Source organism: Opisthocomus hoazin, chromosome 1 (assembly GCF_030867145.1).
Source record: "Opisthocomus hoazin isolate bOpiHoa1 chromosome 1, bOpiHoa1.hap1, whole genome shotgun sequence".
In the NCBI taxonomy this organism is placed as follows: domain Eukaryota; kingdom Metazoa; phylum Chordata; class Aves; order Opisthocomiformes; family Opisthocomidae; genus Opisthocomus; species Opisthocomus hoazin.
The window spans coordinates 19416856-19434596 of NC_134414.1; the positions used below are offsets into that span (position 1 = coordinate 19416856).

Consider the following 17741-nt stretch of genomic DNA (forward strand, 5'->3'; position numbering starts at 1 on the left):
TGGTTACTTCAGCAGCCAACTCAGTATCTCCAGTCACTGGCATCATGGATGCCATCAGCCCCCTGTCCCACCCTAGGGGCTGTCACAGAGACGGCCTCCAACACACAGCCCTGCACACAGGACAGAGCCCCTCACCCAGGAAAATGGCTAGAAACGGGGTCTAGTGAGAGGCCAGGACAGACTGCACTGGTCACACACAGGGCACGGCCAGACAGGTGCACTGACCAGCCCCTGCTTGCGCACGACCGACTGCTTTTGTCCCCTCATCCCGCTGTTTTCCCACTTGCTCCTCCCCAAACCACCCTGGTCCTCCCTTTCCCCATCCTGCCTAGAACATCCCATACCAAGTCCTGTGCAATCTTGAAACGCCCTTCCCCTGCCCCCCACCCCCCAGACAGTGACTACCCCTCCATTTGTGGGGTGATGGGAGGGATATCCTCCTGTTGGCTCATGACGATGGGTGTCCTCCAGCCCATAGGCTGAGGCTCCCCAGGATAGCCCAGGGGTGAGGGAGTTGGGGGCTCCATCGGCCTGATGAGGTGGCTGGGGCTCCCTCCTGTGCCAGTGTGCCGCTCTGGTCCTTGTTGTGTGTGGGGACAAGCCTGTAGTCATGTAAGTTCACAAGTTGCATCTGTGTTATTAATGAACCAGATACTTAATACACCCTGGGTGGAAAAATCCTCCTGCAGGGATGTTTGGCCCTTCTCCCCACACCATCTAAGATATGTGGCTCTGTCTGGTCCTTGCATTAGCATACCGCTGATACTGTCGGATAAATGTGAGTCTAGGAGCTTGAAATCCTGTCTGCCCTGGCAGGGAGAAAAGTCTGGTCACCAAGGACTGGAGAATATTCCCTGAGCCGCAGCCCTCAGCGGAGGTCCAAGACTTTATCAGACTTCTCTCTGTCTCTTGTTTCCACACAGTTTGTCAAAAAGACAATGCCTTGCCCTCGCTCTACATAAACTCTAGTAATAGAGTGGAGTCTCTGTCCTTGGAAAAATTAAAAACCCAACTGGACATGACCGAGCAACCTGCCATACGTGACCCTGCTTTGAGCAGCACGTTGGACAAAACCACCTCCAGAGGTCCCCTCCCACCTCCGCCAGCTCGTGATTCTTCAGTGCGTAATAGTTTTTCATTTTTAGAGAGGGAATCCTCTTTCTTCATATGCTGGGTGAAAGTGGAAATACCGTATTGTCAAACCAAACTGACTTTAATTTAATCTTTGTTTGGTAAAAGGCTACGACTGTGACAGTGGATAGAAAGATTTGACAGAGCTATAATGATATGAAGGGTGGTTCTTCAGGCCACCTTCACCTTGGAGAGGTTAAACTGATTTCAGACTGAGCTGAGCAAGCTCATCTCAGTACACCCGCTACTTGAGATGATACTCTCCAAACTCAAACACAAAACAAAAAGGTTGAGATGTCTGGTCTTATTACTTATCTAACAAAATGCAATGAATAAACAAGTTAAGGGTTTTTTCTTCTGTCATCACCCTTTACATCAAAATATTTGAAAGGTAGCCAGTTCTTTTTATCCTGTTCTCTTTGCACTGGTTTTGAAACTGAAATTCTTTCAACTGAAGCAGAAATCCTTTGTCAGCTTGAAATTGGAGCATCTAATACAGTAACTGTTATTACGTAACTAGTTCCATTTTTTTTAAGCATGTCTGTGCCACAGCAACTTTGTATAAGCAATACATAAATGAGGTTTTGAAACTCAGTTTCAAAAATAAGGTTATATAAATTCAGTTTTGAAATATCATTTTCGCTACCTATCAAGGAATTTCAGACCAAGTCATAAGTCAAATCAATTTTAGAAGATAGTCTAAAACCTAGAATAATTCCTTCCTGTTCTTCATGGCAGAATATTTGCTGGTTTGGAAATCCCCTTTCTTGAAGAAGTCTTTGAAGAGAAATGCAAAATCAAATCTGCACTTTAAACACACTTATGGCAGATTTTAAAGGCCTGTCAATGAACGACCAAATAAATTACCAATGATATGTATTTCAGCATATTTGACCAAGACTATCAATAAACAAAGTTGAAGTTCCTAGAATGAGAGACAGGAGTACTAATTTCTGCATTTCCATTAGCTGCTGCGCTGGAGTCCCTGGGAGAATAAGTACAAATTGGACATCTGTTGAACTGGCATTACAGCAGTGTGACTGGGCAATGCACTGCAGAAAACAACATGAGAAATCTTAAATGAATTTGCAGGGAAGTAATTTACAGCTGTTGCAGATCTTAAAAGCAGCTAGAAGATTCTGCATTCTTCAAAAATGGGAAGAAGAATCTTTTAAAAATACATTATTTTTAAAAAAAGGTGAGCTCCTGAATGACCTCAGGAACCACATACGTTTTCAGCTGAAGAAATACAGAGCTACTTTTCATGTTGTAAATCTATAGAAGCTTTGACTCATGTGAGTACAAGTACAAACTTACAATGTTAGGTAGCTATTAGTTATATAGCTACACAGCAACGCTAGATAGAAGCTTTATTCCATCCTTGAACACTTAGCAATTGCTGAGCTGCTGTCTATGCAGCGTATTCAGTGCTTTTCTGAAGGGAAAAAACATCTCCTCCACCCATTAAATATGTCCTTGCTCACCGTACACAAGAAAACTGCTTCCTCTGTTGTTCCTCTTCTGGCATTACCGTACAGAACAAGGTGCATATGCATGAGGACAAGCTGACAAGTTGGGTCCCTGGACTGTATGCTATCTGTGTTTCCCTTATCACATAGGTCGTCTAGCTAGTGAAGAATTAATTTGGCAAAAATTTCATGTCCTTCCTCAATCCAAGATCCAGTGAAGGCCTAAGGCAGCTTTAGCTTAACAGAAGAACCTTAACTTGATAGTTAGTTATCAAAGCTATGTAAATTACATTCCAGATGCAACACAACAAAATTTGCTTCTGCAGTGCTGGGGGAAATGCCTGAACTCACAAAGGTAGATCAAATTTCCTCATCTGAAGAGGCTTTAGGTTCCCCCAGCTGCCCTGCACACAGAACTTGGATGCTTAGCTCTACGCTGGTTCAGGTGAGATGCACAGCTTCAGAAGCAGCTTCCTTTGCCAGTAAGCAGCAACTTCAGTAGGACAAGTGAGGACATCTCTGCTGGAGCCAAGCCAAGCCTGCGGGGGCTGAGACCAGCACCGGGTCCAGGGGAGCACCCTGATCCATCTCTCAGAAATGCTGTGCTGCTGTCATGATGCTGCTGCATTGCAAGGAAGCTCTCAGCTCCTCCAGCTTGGAGGTTCAAACTCGATTATCCCAAAATTGCACATTGGTACTTCCTTGATGTTCCTGGGAATGACTGCTAAAATTCACATGGAGATCTAGTATGGATGGTGTCTTGTTGTGGAAATGTCTTCCAGTAAATCATGGGTTTTAGCTCATCTGAACTCTGAATAATCACTCAGACTATCTTCTTTCAAAAGCAGTATTTATTTTTTCATCAAGATAAGACACATTACATACTGTATAAAGTAAAACATACTGCTAGGAAAGCTGCATTTAACTGAGATAACAAAAAAATATATATAGATTGCACTTGAGAAAGTAGGCTCCATCCCAGAAGAATACAGTAAATAAAAAGCTAGCGCGCAGTTTGAAACTAAGAATCTTTCTGAATTTCCTTTGAAAATCTATTTATTTTGGGGGGTTCCAGTTCCACCAAGAAAAATGAATCAGATCAGGTTTTTTACTAGCTTTGCTTATGAAGTTAAAAAAGTATGTAAACAACATAACAATTATTACACAGACAAAAGAGAAAACAAAGGCATGGAAAACCATCTCTGCAGTTTCTGCTAATAAATAAAAAGTTTTGCTGGTATTTGGTTTCACCAGGGTGAAATTGCAGCTCGGGGCTTGGGTTTTGGGCAGTTTTGCTTAGTTCACATGTACGTTATCATAAAGCCCATCCTTGACACTCCTGCACTGGCCAGAAGCATGCTATCTGTATGGCAGATGGCAGCACGAAGCAGTGAATGGTTCCATTCATTACTATGTGTCCCAGGAGTAATACTTTAAATTTTGCAAAAAATTTAAGCTATACTTAAGAAAGTAAACACAACACTAAACAAGAGGATAATCCCTATTATACCCATCTCTTTTTACTTAAGAGCTGAATTTTTCTGCTGGACCCTGGCATCCACTGCTGCCTGTATCTAATTCAGTTAGCTAAACTATTAGCTGTTCAGTCTTTAAAATGAGTATTCATACCATCTACCTTTGTGTATCGCATTTAGATGCCCAAATCAGCTTTCTGATCTTTCTACGTCTTCAAAAGAGAGAAAGAAAAGCTCCCACACGGGGTGACCTCAACCTGGGAGCTAGGGGACCCTTCGGAAGAGCCCTCATTCGCCTGCAGTGGTAACTCAGGCTCCCAGACAAGTCTTGATCCCCCAAATGAGGAGGTGTAAATATCCCTCCCAAGGCACGGCTGCTGGGGTGGAGATGGGACAAGCAGGCATAGGTGCACGCGGGATGCCAGCCGCATCAGATGCCCGATGCACATCCTTCCCTGGGTGGTGGGAATTAAAGGACCGCTCAAAGCACAAAGTCATACGACACTGATGTTTCCTACAGCCAATGCTAACTGTGGGGCCAGAGTGTTTAGGCACAATTTGGGCATAATTCAGTCAGAAATATACATTAGAGTGCACAATTGAGACAATTACATTGTCTCAAAAACAATCAGCACAGCCAAGGCCTCACATGCAAATTTCTTACAAAATTAGCTAAAAATTATGGAAGAGCTGGGTCAACCTTGTTATTAAGCTAGAGACAGAAAAAGAATGAAGTCTTCTTTAAACAGTCCTGAACGACGAAATGAAGCTGACAATCTTTGGCTACAGTGCTGTTCTTTTAATGTGAATTGCTTTGAGAAATGATGAATCACTTCCCAAGTCAGCATTCAGGAGCATTTTTAAAACAGACATCTGGGAGCCAGAGAGGAAAAATTAATATAAATAATAAAACCCCCACACTTTTTGAATCTCAAAGGTTAAAGAACAGGAAAGAAAGTAAAACAACTTTTCTAAGGGATGTTTCAGTAAAATTTTGCTAAAATTATAAAAGAGCACTTGTAAAATACTTGAGTTGCCAAAGAGGGTGAGGCAGAGCATTAGGGAGCTCTTGTCACAAAATTTTAGATTGCTAAAACATACTGGCTTGAAGGCTCTCAATATTATATTACAGCACATACCAGTTTTCACTAATTATAAAGCACTATTGTCAAACTACTTCACTCTTTCCGAAAGACAGAAACACAAGAGGCAACACAAACAAGATGAATCGATGCAGCCTATGTCTGCTATTAAATATAAAACCTCAGCCATTAAATGTGCCGCCCTACTCCCTCAGTTACATTCATGATCAGAACTCCAATTCTTTGCCAGACTTAAATCTGTCTATACTTTACACCTTTGGAGCAGCATTTAAAAATCTTTGCAGCTAGTTTGGAAGGATTTTTTTTTTCCCTTTTCAGCTAGAGCACTTTCGTAATAGTTTAAAAGGCATAGGAAGCTATGCTGTAGCTTTTAAAGTGCTTATTTTATTATGAGGTGGTGTTTAATAATATTCTTCTGGAAGTTAATAAAAGATGCACATTTTCCATGACAGACAGACATTGCTTAATGAGTTAATATGCCTCAGCAAAATGCAATCAAAAAGAAATTCACTGCCAACAGTTCAACCATGGTAATACACAGAGCTGAAATGAGACAACTAACCTCAGATAACTAAGATTAATGCATACATGATGAAGTTATAATAATACATATTTAAAGCAAACAAACAAACACACCCCAAACCAAATAATGATAATTAAATCTCAAACACGGTTTTGTTTCCCAGTAACACAACTGCAAAACAAATCAGTATTTTCAACAAACAAGTACCCTATCTTCATCGTCTGCATGGGGAAACATGGCACTCCTCGCACTGCAGTGAGGAGGATGCAAGGGGAGGGTTGTCTCTCCCTTTTCATGGAGGGGGGGCTCCTCCTGGGCAACTGTGGGCAGCTCTGGGCAAGGGGCAGGAGTCCAGCCCACGTAGGCAGAGACCAGAATCAGCCCCAGCCCGCAGGGATTTACCTGGGGACCTGGCGGGAGTCTCCTCCTGCAGAAGCGCCTGGGCGATGGCTCCTGTGGAGTCACTCACCATGGCAAAAGTACCAGGCTCCGCATCCCCCACCGCCACCACTGTCCCAGTTTATGCAAAGCATCTACGAATTTCAGCACACTATTTGTTCGAATACAAATAGTGAGATTTGACTTAACTGGTGTGTTATTTCACGTAGTGATGGATTTTCCTCATTATATCCCACTCTGTTGGGCTGGAACACTGGGAAGTTCCCTCTTGGAGCAGGACTAAGCAATTTACACTCATACAGGCTCAAATTCTCTCTTCATTTATACCCAGAAAGCCCTGCTGACTGTCAGGAGAGCTAAGCAGGTAGAAATGGCAGCAGAATTTGAGTGTAGGAACTGGTGAGTGAGAAACAGAAACATAACACGATTTCATTGCCAGCTACCACAAAGACCTGCACAACTGGTGTTTAATTTCAGTGGGCATTGTGTGCCTAAGGACTGTAAGTGAGCTTTGAAAATCTCAACCCTCAGAACCTAGCTACAAATAAGCATAACTGGATGCTGATACCTAAATCTATGATATACCTGTTTAGCTGCCATGGCACTAATCAGCACAGCTATGCTGAAACACAGAGATCATTTTTGCTAATTGCAAAGGCAGGCTAGGAGCATAGTTCAAATGATAAGTGAGTAAAGGTCCTCAGAACAATCCTGCTTAAAAGTAAACGTCTGGTAAGCTGCAATTAGTGTGTCTTGGTTTTTTCTTTTATTTATTCATTCATTTATTTATTTATTTATTTATTTTTTATCGGGGTGGTCTTGAAGTGCAGATACAATCACATCGCTCATGGTGATCCAGCTGTATATCTACTAAGGCCATGTTGTTCCTGGTTCTGCCTTTTCTTCTTGGATGCCCAGCCTCAGGGATGAATTTCAGCACCTGGGAGGATCAACAGAAATGCACTGATTAGAAAACACTGTTAGAAATTTGAGGATGAGAGTGTTGGGGTCCTGAGGGCACACAGTTTGCACACATTTTTGTTTGCACACATTTTTGTTTTACTTCCAGCTTTTTCTTTCCACTTTGTGACATACTTCTGTACTGTTTGTCCTGGAGCTTTGACAGATCGGATTATTTCCTACATCAGGTATCTTTATATCGTGCAGTTCCCTAACCATGAGCAGAGTTGCTCCTTTGCGTGTGAATTATCAAGCACGTTTCCTTTGGCTCGTCTTTGCAGTCCCATACATATTTGAATTGCTCTGCCCCTTCTCTCACTTGTATAATATTTCTGCTCTAAAGAACAAGGAATATTTCTTTATGCAATTTGAAATTTCTGAAGCACATATCGTTACAACTCGTCCAAAAATGAAATGCCTGAGGGAGGCAGAAGGAGGTGAATGGAGCTTGTGCAAAATATGTGCCAGATCCCATCGAGTTTCTCTGGGATCTGACTGTTGTTGGCTTATCTAAAAAGTCTCTGCCTCAACTTGAATAATTTCTTAAGAATTTTCTGTTAATAATGTGAAAAAACAATCAAACAAAAAAAAATATTTCCTAGGAAAGTATACATCTCACAAGAGGCTTCTGGAAAAACTCTATCTAGGCAAGATAACCCTAAGACCCCTAAAAAGGAGGGTGGTAGGTTACAAAGAAGATGAAAAAGAGGCAAAACACAAGTTGCAACAAAAGAAATCCCTTTGGGGTATACGGAAGAAAATATTGAGAGTGGTTAAACACTGGAGTAGGTTGTCCAGAGAAGTTGCAGAAACCTTGAAGATATAGTCAAAATTAACAGGACAAGGCCCTGAGCAACTTCATCTAACTTCATAATTCTTCCTGCTTTGAATGGGAGACTGGGTTAGATGACTCCCAGAGCTGCCTTCCAACCCGTATTATTATATGAATCTATGATTCCCTGAAAATATTCTTGTGGATATGTGGAAGACAGCCATAATGTTGCATCCTGTCTAATCTTCTGTGATAGTGCAAGTATGTAAACCACGGACCGGAAAAAGCTGAGAAGGCTGGCTGTTTGTGGGGGTACGCTTTGTGAGCCCGCCGTTGGAGGCTGAGCTGCTGTGTGAGAGCTCATACCCCCACTAGCATGGTGGCGCTGGCTGAGGGGAGGAAATCCTCCAGTTTGTTTCACTAGTTTGCTGTTGATGGGCCTACAGTAGTTTAACAATGGAGAAATTAATTTCCAATTTCTGCCCTGAAGTTCAAACACTAGTTTGGATTAGGTACAACAAATGAGTTAAGACTAAGAACACTTTAACTCTCCTACAGCATTTTTCTCCCCAAATCTCAGCACATTGCACAGAAAGACATGCAACATTGTCGTACTTGTATAGATGGAGAATCTGAAACTGATTCGCTCAAGACTCTGCAACATATCAGTAGAAAAACTATCAGTGGCATTACATGGTCCTTTCCCATTTGAAATCATGTATTTACTGACGGGGAGCAGGACACAGGGAAAGCAAGTCTGCAGCTCCACAGCTGGCCGTAGGCTGGTGGGCTGGTTCTGCTCTCTGTGGCCTCAAGTACTTCAGTCCAGAAACCATGCACTGGTAAGGTACTAGAGCTGACACCTGTCACCTCTTGGTAGGCTGTTTGTGTGACTCATACTAGCTTGGCAAAGTGACTGCTAGACTAGCTAGATTTGTCTTGCTTGTTCAAAAGATGGAGAGAAGTCTGTCTTGTCTATGACCTGCCAAAGCCACTGGTCAAGAGAGAAGTGGGACCTAAACATGTGCCTCAACCACAGAAACACCCACATTTCTGTGCTGAAGAACAGGTGCCCTAACCAACAGATCATACTGTCACTCAATTAATAATTCTCTCTTTTTTATGAAGTACTTTCTGTACTTTGATGTTGCTACACCATACAAGAATTGAGATGGTCTCAGGAAAGAGAGGGAATAAGGGGCTGTATACCAGATCAACAAAGTATTAGCAATTTCAACGGAATTAGAAAGTCCCCAAAAGTAAGTGTGAATGACTCGCCAAAAGTTAACCACAGATGCTGTGCAGAGCGGGTGGGGAAGGGTAGGCAGGTGAGCAGGCTTTGGGATGAGACCATTTGTTCTCTGCCATTAATGCCTGGAGGGTAGGAAGGCCATGGGATGTAACAAAAGTGATAAGCACCGAGCACAGTCTATTATTTTGTCCTCCCATTTGTGATAAAATTTATGTTTAACCTGTGTCATACTGAGAGGAAGGACTGTGCCTAAGCAAGGTACAGATGTGCTGCTTTAACGTGTTGGGAAGATATATGTACTCTTTCGTGTCAGAAATTCAGACATGTAATTTCTTTTCTTTGTTTTTAAAAGAAACCCAAAATTATAATGGATTTGAATTGATTTCAAACACTGACTGCCTCGATATAGGCAATAAATCCTGATGGACACCAGGACAATTCACTGTACCACATTGTCATCCAAAACACAGAGGTACTGAACCCAATCAGGTTGCAATGATTTATTACAGAGCTGAAAACAGATCACATCTTTGAAGATGACTTTTTTTAAGAAAGCATATATATAAAAGCAAGTACAGCTGCTAACACTGAAGCCATGATAAAATTATTTATTTAATTATTTATTATTTATTTAAAGAAACCTTTCATCAAAATCTGACAAATTCAGATGATTGGCACTTGGATCATGGATAGGTAGATCTGCTTTTTTCAACCGAGAGCAAATGAAAGTATGCAATGGGATAAGAGCAAAGATGTGGCCTGTATTTAAGCTAACAGACCTCCTGACAGCTTGGGGATTTTCCCTGTGTTTTGTATTAAGAAACATGAGCACAGTATATGGGCTTTGCTGATAAGAGTAGAAAAATCAATTGGCAGTCACTTCACCAGACAAGACAGGGAAGCAGTGTTTGAACACTGCTGAAATTGGACTGCTTTAATAGCTGATCACAGAACTGATGTTCAAAGCTCTCTGTCTAGCTTCTATCTAATAGTTTTAGTTTCAGCTAAATACAAGGGAATTGAAAAGAATCAGGAAGTCAGGCCAATTCTGGTGACCACAGCAGTTTAAAGAAAACCCTTTAATGCTGAAAACAGGTGCTGTTTATTCATTACATCATCAGGTCCTTGAAGGTGAGGAACTGCTGAACTGATGAAAACACTTCAAAGAAATTTTGTTCAGGACACTTCATTGCTCCTTCTTTGATGGGATCAGTAGCTGTAAGAAAATATGGATGTGAGGAAGGTCTGAAATGCTCAAAAGGTTTCTTCTGTGTGGGTGAAAAAGAAGAATAACCTTGCAGTTTTCAAACTAAAGGAGCAATGTCTGTCACTGCTAATCAAAATGTGGTGCCTCAGCTGTTATGATCACTGCCTCACAAAGAGTATATAACTACAGCCATGTGCACCTCATCCAACACTAAGGTAATTATGGTCATAAAATTATTAAAGCAATAAAAAAAAAAAAGTTAAGACAGACGATTTAGCTTCTGAACTGGATTTGGTGTTTACAGGTAATACAAATAAAGGTATCAGGGTCTTGTAGCATTTCTTGTGCAGACAGCTCCATAGCAGCACACCAACATGCTGGATGGCATTTTACTTTGCAGGTATGCCTGAGCATCTGAGAGGTTTCAAGGTGACGTGACTGTGGCTGCTGCATAATTTTCCTTGGGGATAGTGGGGAAGGAAATGTAAAGAAAATGCTTACATGAGGTTCCCTGCCAGGAATCTTGCTCATTGATCGTGCATCGAATTTGGATGCCCGATTCTGAAGGACTCTTTATGCGAGAGAGCAAAGCCATCACGAAAAACAGTATCTGGAAGCTGAAGCCAGAAAAACTCAGACTGGAATTAGGGCACATTTGTTTAAGCCAGGCTGACTCGTTGCCTGGACAGCCCTCCAAGGAACCGTGGGGTTTGCAGCCTGTTTGAGGACATTGGAAAATGGCTGCCTTTCCAGAACGTATACAGTATAAGTTTGGGTCTTACTTTAGGGGCAGCAGGGTGCTCTGCAGTGGCCTGTGGAGCACAGCAGGTCGGGGCTGATGGCCTGGCCACCCCGCTCATCTCGGCAGATCTGTAAGAGCACTTGATCAGGGTCTGAGGAGAGTAGAGCTGTGATGACTGCTGGGGAACGGACCCAGCTGAAGATAACCTGCTCACCCTGACCCACAGCTGGCATTTCTCTAGTAGAAGCAGCAATAAAGAGGTGAGTCCAGAGAATGATTCAGCTGAAACACCTGCCTCTGGTGCGGCTAGCTCTGATAACTGGGAAAGGAGCCCAAAGGCTGGACTCGCAGCTTTAGATCGGTAGAGTGAGACGAGGTGAACCTCCTGACCACCAGCATTCGCTGACAGTCCTAGCCATGCATCATTTCCTTTGAAGTTAGGCAACATTTAGCCACAAAAGTCCATGATGGGTGATTTCTGTTTTAATAAAAAGCAAAGAGTAATAGGAAACCCAGTCAACACTTCTTCAAAATAATTTTAAAATGGGGCATCCAGTTGCTCTTAGCCATTTTTTACTTATTATAATTTACTTCATTTATTAGGCACAACAGTAACAACTTGTTAAATTCTTGACCAGTAGTTTAAACACCAATAAAAATCCAAAGCCTCACTCGAAAATCAGCTTTTTTTTTTTTTCTGATTAGCTTAAGAAGACCACAGATAATCAGTAACACGACTACGGCTTACCAAATATCTGGTTAGCCTTATATTCCAGTGACAGAGGATGGAGAGTGACTCTGGATGCTATTTTAGATAGTGAAATTTGTACTTTGCAGAATTTATTTTAAAATCCTGCTATGCAGCATTATCTAATCTCCTTCTGCTCATCTAAAAATACTATCATTCTAGCATGCAAACCAAATTATATTTGTCTGAGATTCATTAAAGAGGAAGCATCAAAAGTGCAAAACATTCAACACAGATCCAAGTTCTGATACAGATAAAAAATCTTACTCCGCAGTTTTGGAAAGTTATCTAATCCAAAGGTCACACACAGTTTAGCCATTCTCTGAGCATAAGAAACCAAGCATTATGGGAACGTGGTTCATAATTTAGCATAAGGACCTTTATTTCAGTAGGAACATAGCCTAAAATAACAACACAGGCCTGAAGCTGTATTCTTTCTTACCAGAGATAATTATAGGGTATCGGGAATAAGAAAAAAGAGTTTGTTTGCTGTTCAGTGGCAGCATTCAAACTAAGGCATTATTAAATGTAGATTTAATAATGATTATTGAGTCTATTTTTTTATTTGTATGAATAAGAAACACTTGGTTTTAACACAGCAAACATGGGAAAAGATTTTAATTGCCTTAAAACTCAGGCATCTGAAACAGTCACTAAAGCTATGATGCTTTTGACATTTGTGACATCAGTAAGATGCTCACTTTTGGTGATCTTGTCACGCATTGTTCCTACATTTTACCAGTTGGAGGAAGGGGATCACCTAAAAACAGACGCATTACGAGTATCAACTCCTGGCATTGTCGCTGGTGCCGCCATGAGGGTTTTGGGTTTCATGACAATGGGATTTTCTTCAGTGATTATAACCTGTTAGAGAGGGATGGGACCCACCTGTCCAGAAGAGGCAAGGGGATCTTTGGCAACAGGCTAGCCAACCTGGTGTGCAGGGCTTTAAACTCAAGGGCTCAGGGGGTGGAGGGCAAAGTCACAATGCTCAAGCCATCCCATCTGGCTGGGGATTGAGAGTGGCAAATCAGAGCAGTGACAAATATTCCTCAGCTGTGTCCCAAGCTGAGAAGAAAAAGACCAAGAACCTTAAGAGTAGGCATGGACATGGCAGAACCTCTTGCACCCCTCCATGGAAACCAGCATGCTCGAGTTCCTCCCTTAAATGTCTGTACACCAATCCATGCAGCATGGGCAATAAGAAGGAAGAATGAGAGATCTGTGTGCAGTTGCAGGGCCAGGATCTTGTTGGAATTACAGAGACATGGTGGGACAGCTCGCATGATTGAAATGCTGTCATGGAAGGCTACAGACTCTTTAGGAAAGATAGGCCAACAAGGAGAGGTGGTGGAGTTGCTCTGTATGTGGGGGAGCAACTGGAGTGCACTAAGCTTTGCCTGGGGGCAGATGAAGAAGGAGTTGAGAGCTTATGGGTTAGAATTAAGGGACAGGCTCACATGGGTGATGTTATTGTGGGAGTGTACTACAGGCCACCTGACCAAGAGGAGGAAGTCGAGGAGGAGGCCTTCTACAGGCAGCTGCAAGTAGCCTCACAGTCGCAGGCCCTGGTTCTCACGGGGGACTTCAACCACCCTGACATAGCTGGGAAGACCACACAGCCAGGCACATGCAGTCCAGGAGGTTCCTACAGAGCATCAATGATAACTTTCTGATGCAAGTGGTGGAGGAGCTGACGAGGAGAGGTGTTCTGCTGGACCTTGTACTAAGGAATAAAGTGGGACTAGTTGAGGATGTGAAGGTTGGGGGCAGCCTCTGCTGCAATGACCAGCAAATGATGGAGTTCAGGTTGCTGAATGGAGGAAGCAGGGCGATAAGTAGGATCAAAACCTTGGACTTCTGGAGAGCTAACTTTGGCCTCTTCAAGGAGCTACTGGGAGGAATCCCGCGGGTCAGGGCTCTCGAAGGCAGGAGGGTCCAAGAGAGCTTGTCGCTCTTTAAATGTCACTTCCTCCATGCTCTGAAGAGGTGCATCCCCCTGAGCAAGAAATCTAGCAAAGGAGGCAGGAGATCTGCATGGTTAAACAAGGAGCTTCTAGCAGAGATCAGGCAGAAGAGAAAGGTCCATGGAATGTGGAAAGAGGGACAGGCCACTTGGGAAGAGTACAGGAATGTGGTCAGAGCATGCAGGGATGTGACGAGGAAGGCCAAGGCCCACCTGGAATTGAAGCTGGCAAGGGATGTCAAAAACAACAAGAAGGGCTTCTTCAACTACATCAGCAGCAAAAGGAAGGCTAGGGACAATGTGGGGCCGCTGCTGAATGAGGCGGGTGTCCTGGTGACGGAGGATACGGAGAAGGCAGATCTACTGACTGTCTTCTTTGCTTCAGTCTTTAGTGTTAAGGTTGGCCTTCAGGAATCCCAGGCCCTGGAGGTAAGAGAGGAAGCTTGCAGAGAGGATCACCTTCCCTTGGTCGAGAAGGACTGTGTGAGAGATCGTTTAAGCAATCTGGACACCCACAAATCCATGGGCCCCGATGGAATGCACCCACGAGTGCTGAGGGAGCTGGCAGATGTCATTGCTGAGCCACTCTCCATCATCTTTGAGAGGTCCTGGAGGACAGGAGAGGTGCCCGAGGACTGGAGAAAGGCCAATGTCACTCCAGTCTTCAAAAAGGGCAAGAAGGAGGACCCAGGGAACTGCAGGCCGGTCAGCCTCACCTCCATCCCGGGAAAGGTGATGGAGCAGCTCATTCTAGAGGTCATCATCAAGCAAGTGGAGGAAAAGAAGGTTATCAGGAGTAGTCAACACAGATTCAGCAAGGGGAAATCATGCTTGATCAATCTGATAGCTTTTTACGATGGCATGACTGGCTGGGTAGATGAGGGGAGAGCCGTGGATGTTGTCTACCTAGACTTCAGCAAGGCTATTGACACTGTCTCCCATAATATCCTCCTAGGGAAGCTCAGGAAGTGTGGGCTGGATGAGTGGTCAGTGAGGTGGATTGAGAACTGGCTGAAAGGCAGAGCTCAGAGGGTTGTCATCAGCGGCGCTGAGTCTAGTTGGAGGCTGGTAACTAGTGGTGTCCCCTGGGGCTCAGTACTCCGCCCAGTCTTTTTCAGCAATGACCTGGATGAAGAGTTAGAGTGTACCCTCAGCAAGTCTGCCGATGACAGAAAACTGGGAGGAGTGGTGGATACACCAGAAGGCTGTGCTGCCATTCAGTGAGACCTGGACAGGCTGGAGATTTGGGGTTCAACAAGGGCAGGTCCAGGGTCTTGCGCCTCAGGAGGAACAACCCTATGCATCAGTACAGGCTTGGGGTGGATCTGCTGGAGTGCAGCTCTGCGGAGAGAGACCTGAGTGTCCTGGTGGACGACAGGTTAACCATGAGCCAGCAGTGTGCCCTGGCTGCCAAGAAGGCCAATGGGATCCTGGGATGCATTAAGAGGAGTGTGGCCAGCAGGTTAAGGGAGGTTCTCCTTCCCCTCTACACTGCCCTAGTGAGGCCTCATCTGGCCCAACTGTGTCCAGTTCTGGGCTCCCCACTTCAAGAAAGATGAGGAGCTACGGGAGAGAGTCCAGCGGAGGGCTATGAGGATGGTGAGGGGACTGGAGCATCTCTCCTATGAGGAAAGGCTGAGGGAACTTGTCTTGTTTAGCCTGGAGAACAGAAGGCTGAGAGGGGACCTAACAAATGCTGACAAATATCTTCAGGGTGGGAGTCAGAAGGATGGGGCCAGACTCTTTTCAGTGGTGCCCAGCGACAGGACAAGGGGCGATGCGACTAACTGAAGCATAGGAAGGATCTGAACATGAGGAAGAACTTTACTCTGAGGGTGATGGAGCACTGGAACAGGCTGCCCAGGGAGGTTGTGGGTTCTCCTTCTCTGGAGATATTCAAGACCCGCCTGGACAAGGTCCTGTGCAGCCTGCTGTAGGTGACCCTGCTTTGGCAGGAGGGTTGCACTAGATGACCCCCAGAGGTCCCTTCCATCCCCTAACATTCTATGATTCTGTGATTATGGCTCCAGCTATTGCTTTTTCACTGACCACATACAGGTGTTCCCCCTTCCCTAAATTGCCTCCCTGCCCAGACATGGATCACAGGTTGTCTCACTTGCTTAACTTCCAGATGTCATCCCCAGAACTTTCATTTTCGTCTAGTAAAAAATGAACCTTTTTTCTCTCACTGCACCTCTGTGCTCTCACTGCTCATCCTGTGACCTAGCAGTCATTTCTGACTCATTCTGTTTCCTTGTATTTGCATTCCAAATAAATCCCTTTGCTGCTTCTTGTATAATATTTTGATACATTAACTATTTTGTCAGGTTAATTCTGTGCCTTTATTACCATAGCAACCTTTTATCTCCTTTATACGTGTACTGTCAACTCCAGGACATACAACAGTCAGACCATATTCCTTGCACACTGGTTTGATGACGCTAGCTCTTTTTAATCCCTTAGCAAATTTCCTTTGTTGTATCAGCAGCACTTGTATAATTTTTGTCCAGTTATCTTATGTTCTGCTGTGTAACTACAGGGTGAGAATTATTGTCTGCTCTCTCAACTGCCTCCTCAAGGTTTGCCTCTCATTTCTCTGAATAAAAAAGAAACAAAAAAAAAAGAAAAAAGGCCCCACTACACCAAATTGCATTAGTTACATTTCTTAACTCCACTGCAACAACTCCTCTGTCTTAATGAAGTCCCATGTCACCTTTTTATTTTCTCCCCTGCTCCCCTGTTCTTTTCTCCCTAGTAATATTCCCTACTGTCTTGTTTTCCCTTTACAATGTTGGGTCCAGTTAAAGCTGTTTCTATGCCCCAGCAACTTGTGCAAAGACTATGTATTTTGTCGATACTCTGAGGTGCCTGCTGCCTCTCTCAGGGCAGAAAGAGGTGATGAAGTAGCCACCCTAACACTAATCTAAACCTTGTCAGTGAGAATTAGTTGCATGTATGTTCTACGAAGGCACCAGAAAAGCTCCAGTCAATATGAAACTTGAAAGGAGGTATTATGCTTCAAAGAGAGGGGATAGGGGCGAGATGGGGAAGAAGTGTCATATTGACAGTGAAAAATGCACCAGTCTTACAGAGTCACAGAATGTCAGGGGTTGGAAGGGACCTCTGTGGATCATCTAGTGCAACCCCCCTGCCAAAGCAGGGTCACCTACAGCAGGCTGCACAGGACCTTGTCCAGGCGGGTCTTGAATATCTCCAGAGAAGAAGAATCCACAACCTCTCTGGGCAACCTATTCCAGTGCTCCATCACCCTCTGAGTGAACAAGTTCTTCCTCAGAATTTTACTGGAGAGACAAGTAAGTATGTAAAAGATGCAATCAGCTTGCACCACTGCTGTTTTTTCTTATATGCCTTTTAGCTATGTTGCTCAGCACTGTGTTTGTGGAGGTTTATACACTCTGACAAATTCTGGTTGCTACCTTAAGAGCATCTATTCCTCATGGAAACTCATTTCACATCTCATCAGTTACAGCAATGAGATGGGGAAACCGATTTCTTGTTTCTCTTGAGGTACATGCACGCTGGGCGGATTGCACAGTCACAGCCTGAGCTGAACTGAGTGCTGGCCTGAGTTCCCCCTCACCTCCTCCGGGCTGGGTGATCTCCAGGTTTAGAGCCCCGCTCTCTTTAAAGAGCAGCTCCAGGCATTTCCAAAGAAATGCACTACAATGGAAAACACGCTTTCATTTCAGCTCCCCTTTAGCAAGTTAGCAGTAGATGTGAGCATTTGATGAAGGTGTGCTGCAGCCATTTCCATGTATCGCTTCGTCTTTCCCTTGCACGGAGCCCTGCGACATAACTGAGTATCACTTACGGTAGACTGTGCCTGAGAGATGTTTTGAGACACTGTCAGCACTTGGTCTGTTTGGTTTGCAGGGTTCGTGACACTATGTGGTAAGTCATGAGTATTTGTCCATGAGCGCTGGCTTCATGCAAACCCAGAAGCTGTGGAAAACCACAGAGCATCACCAGACTC

The 17741-nt window shown here is 43.9% G+C and overlaps 1 protein-coding gene across 2 annotated transcripts in view; it reads right to left on the reverse strand.

Moving 5' to 3' along the window:
• Window positions 1-3479: 3479 nt before the first annotated feature.
• The window catches only part of PDGFD (platelet derived growth factor D), a 151478-nt gene continuing 137216 nt past the window's right edge, over window positions 3480-17741 (reverse strand). For both annotated transcript variants that reach the window (XM_075418024.1, XM_009938499.2), the window contains exon 7: window positions 3480-7040. In XM_075418024.1, coding sequence (XP_075274139.1) covers window positions 6906-7040 — 135 coding nt within the window. In that variant the 3' untranslated portion in view covers window positions 3480-6905. The remainder of the gene's footprint in view (window positions 7041-17741) is intronic.